Raw genomic sequence first — 1,296 nt, 5'->3', positions numbered from 1 at the left:
CTCACCAATGACATTTATAGTGGACATGTTTGTTGTGTAGGTGTATACCAGATCACCACTCATGATCCTGAAGTAATATTTACCATTGTGATTTGAACCAACATTGTAAAAGATAGTGGTGCAGTTCTTCTTGTGTAGTTTTCCAGTTATTTTCCCAGTGAATTTAGGTTTAGAATCTCTGGAATTAAACACTTTATTGTTCTCCGCATCTGTTCCATCTTTGAGCCACACTCCTGTAGCTGCACTCTCAGTGAGGTATTTGTCTTGATCGTCCTGAATTTCAAAAGTGCAATTAATGACCACACAGGATCCACTGAGAGCTTGAATCTTCTCTGACAGACTGACACTGAAATCACTACAGCAAACACCTACAACACACACAACACAAACATGTAAGCAAGCAACACACACCCCTAATTTACAGGGTTTTCAACTGACAAAAACCTCATTTACATTTCAATAAAAATTAAAAACATTATATTAAAGCAATAATAAAGATTGATCTAAGACTTTAATACTGCACATCAGACCTGCAACATGGCAGCAAAGGTCTTTAGTGCTTTATTTTACAGCTAGTATTAGAATATTTCTTAAATAATCAAACCTTAATATTAAGGTAATCATAAACTGCATGTAAGTTAAAGTACAGATATACTATGTCAACAAATTGACAGCCTAAAAGTCTAAGTACCTAGTCAAATAAATAATTCAATTACTAAAAACCCTAAGTACAGTAGTAAAGTACTATTACTCAAATATAATTATATAAATATTACTCAAACACTTAACACTGCTGCAATTACAACATTTAGACATAGTTAAACATGTTATAAAACACACATTCATGATAAATGTTTTAGTTGTTTACTTCATGTTACAAATGTCTTATTAAAGTCTCTTGATAAAACAAACATTGGTGAAGGTAAAAGAGAGATGCACACACCTTGTAAGAGAAAGATAAAAATGCAGATTTTCTCAGCTATGCTCATCTTGCTATTATTTTGTTGCCAAAATAGAGCAAAAACAGGAACTAGTGTCTAAAATGTAGTGTCCTGCAGTAGTCTATGATCTCATAGTGTATGCATGCACTCTTTGGGTGTGGTTTGTTCGTTTTTTCCAAGCAGATGGGAATTTCCCTTAGACAAAGATGTTCTAAGGGCAGAAAGGAAAATGATTGGTTGGCAGATTCAACCAATGAAATTGAAGCCGAGGCGGGGTCAGGAAATTTGGACGTGTGGAGGGAATACTTCAGACAGAAACTTTATTAGCGTTTCGTGGGAGGCATTTGTTGCAAGG

At 34.7% G+C, this 1,296-nt stretch overlaps 1 protein-coding gene across 1 annotated transcript in view; it reads right to left on the bottom strand.

Annotated features, from left to right (window-relative positions):
* The window catches only part of LOC127160640 (hemicentin-1-like), a 24,956-nt gene extending 23,895 nt beyond the window's left edge, over positions 1-1,061 (bottom strand). Inside the window, exons 1-2 of the mRNA XM_051103300.1 lie at positions 944-1,061; positions 6-368 (exon numbers count right to left, since the gene is read on the bottom strand). Of these exons, the coding sequence (XP_050959257.1) occupies positions 6-368; positions 944-989 (409 nt within the window). The 5' untranslated portion in view covers positions 990-1,061. The remainder of the gene's footprint in view (positions 1-5; positions 369-943) is intronic.
* Positions 1,062-1,296: the final 235 nt, after the last annotated feature.

The sequence above is a fragment of the Labeo rohita genome, unplaced genomic scaffold (assembly GCF_022985175.1).
Source record: "Labeo rohita strain BAU-BD-2019 unplaced genomic scaffold, IGBB_LRoh.1.0 scaffold_409, whole genome shotgun sequence".
Lineage (NCBI taxonomy): Eukaryota > Metazoa > Chordata > Actinopteri > Cypriniformes > Cyprinidae > Labeo > Labeo rohita.
The sequence above is the reverse complement of the archived record's forward strand: the minus strand, read 5'-3'. Positions and strand labels throughout refer to the sequence as shown.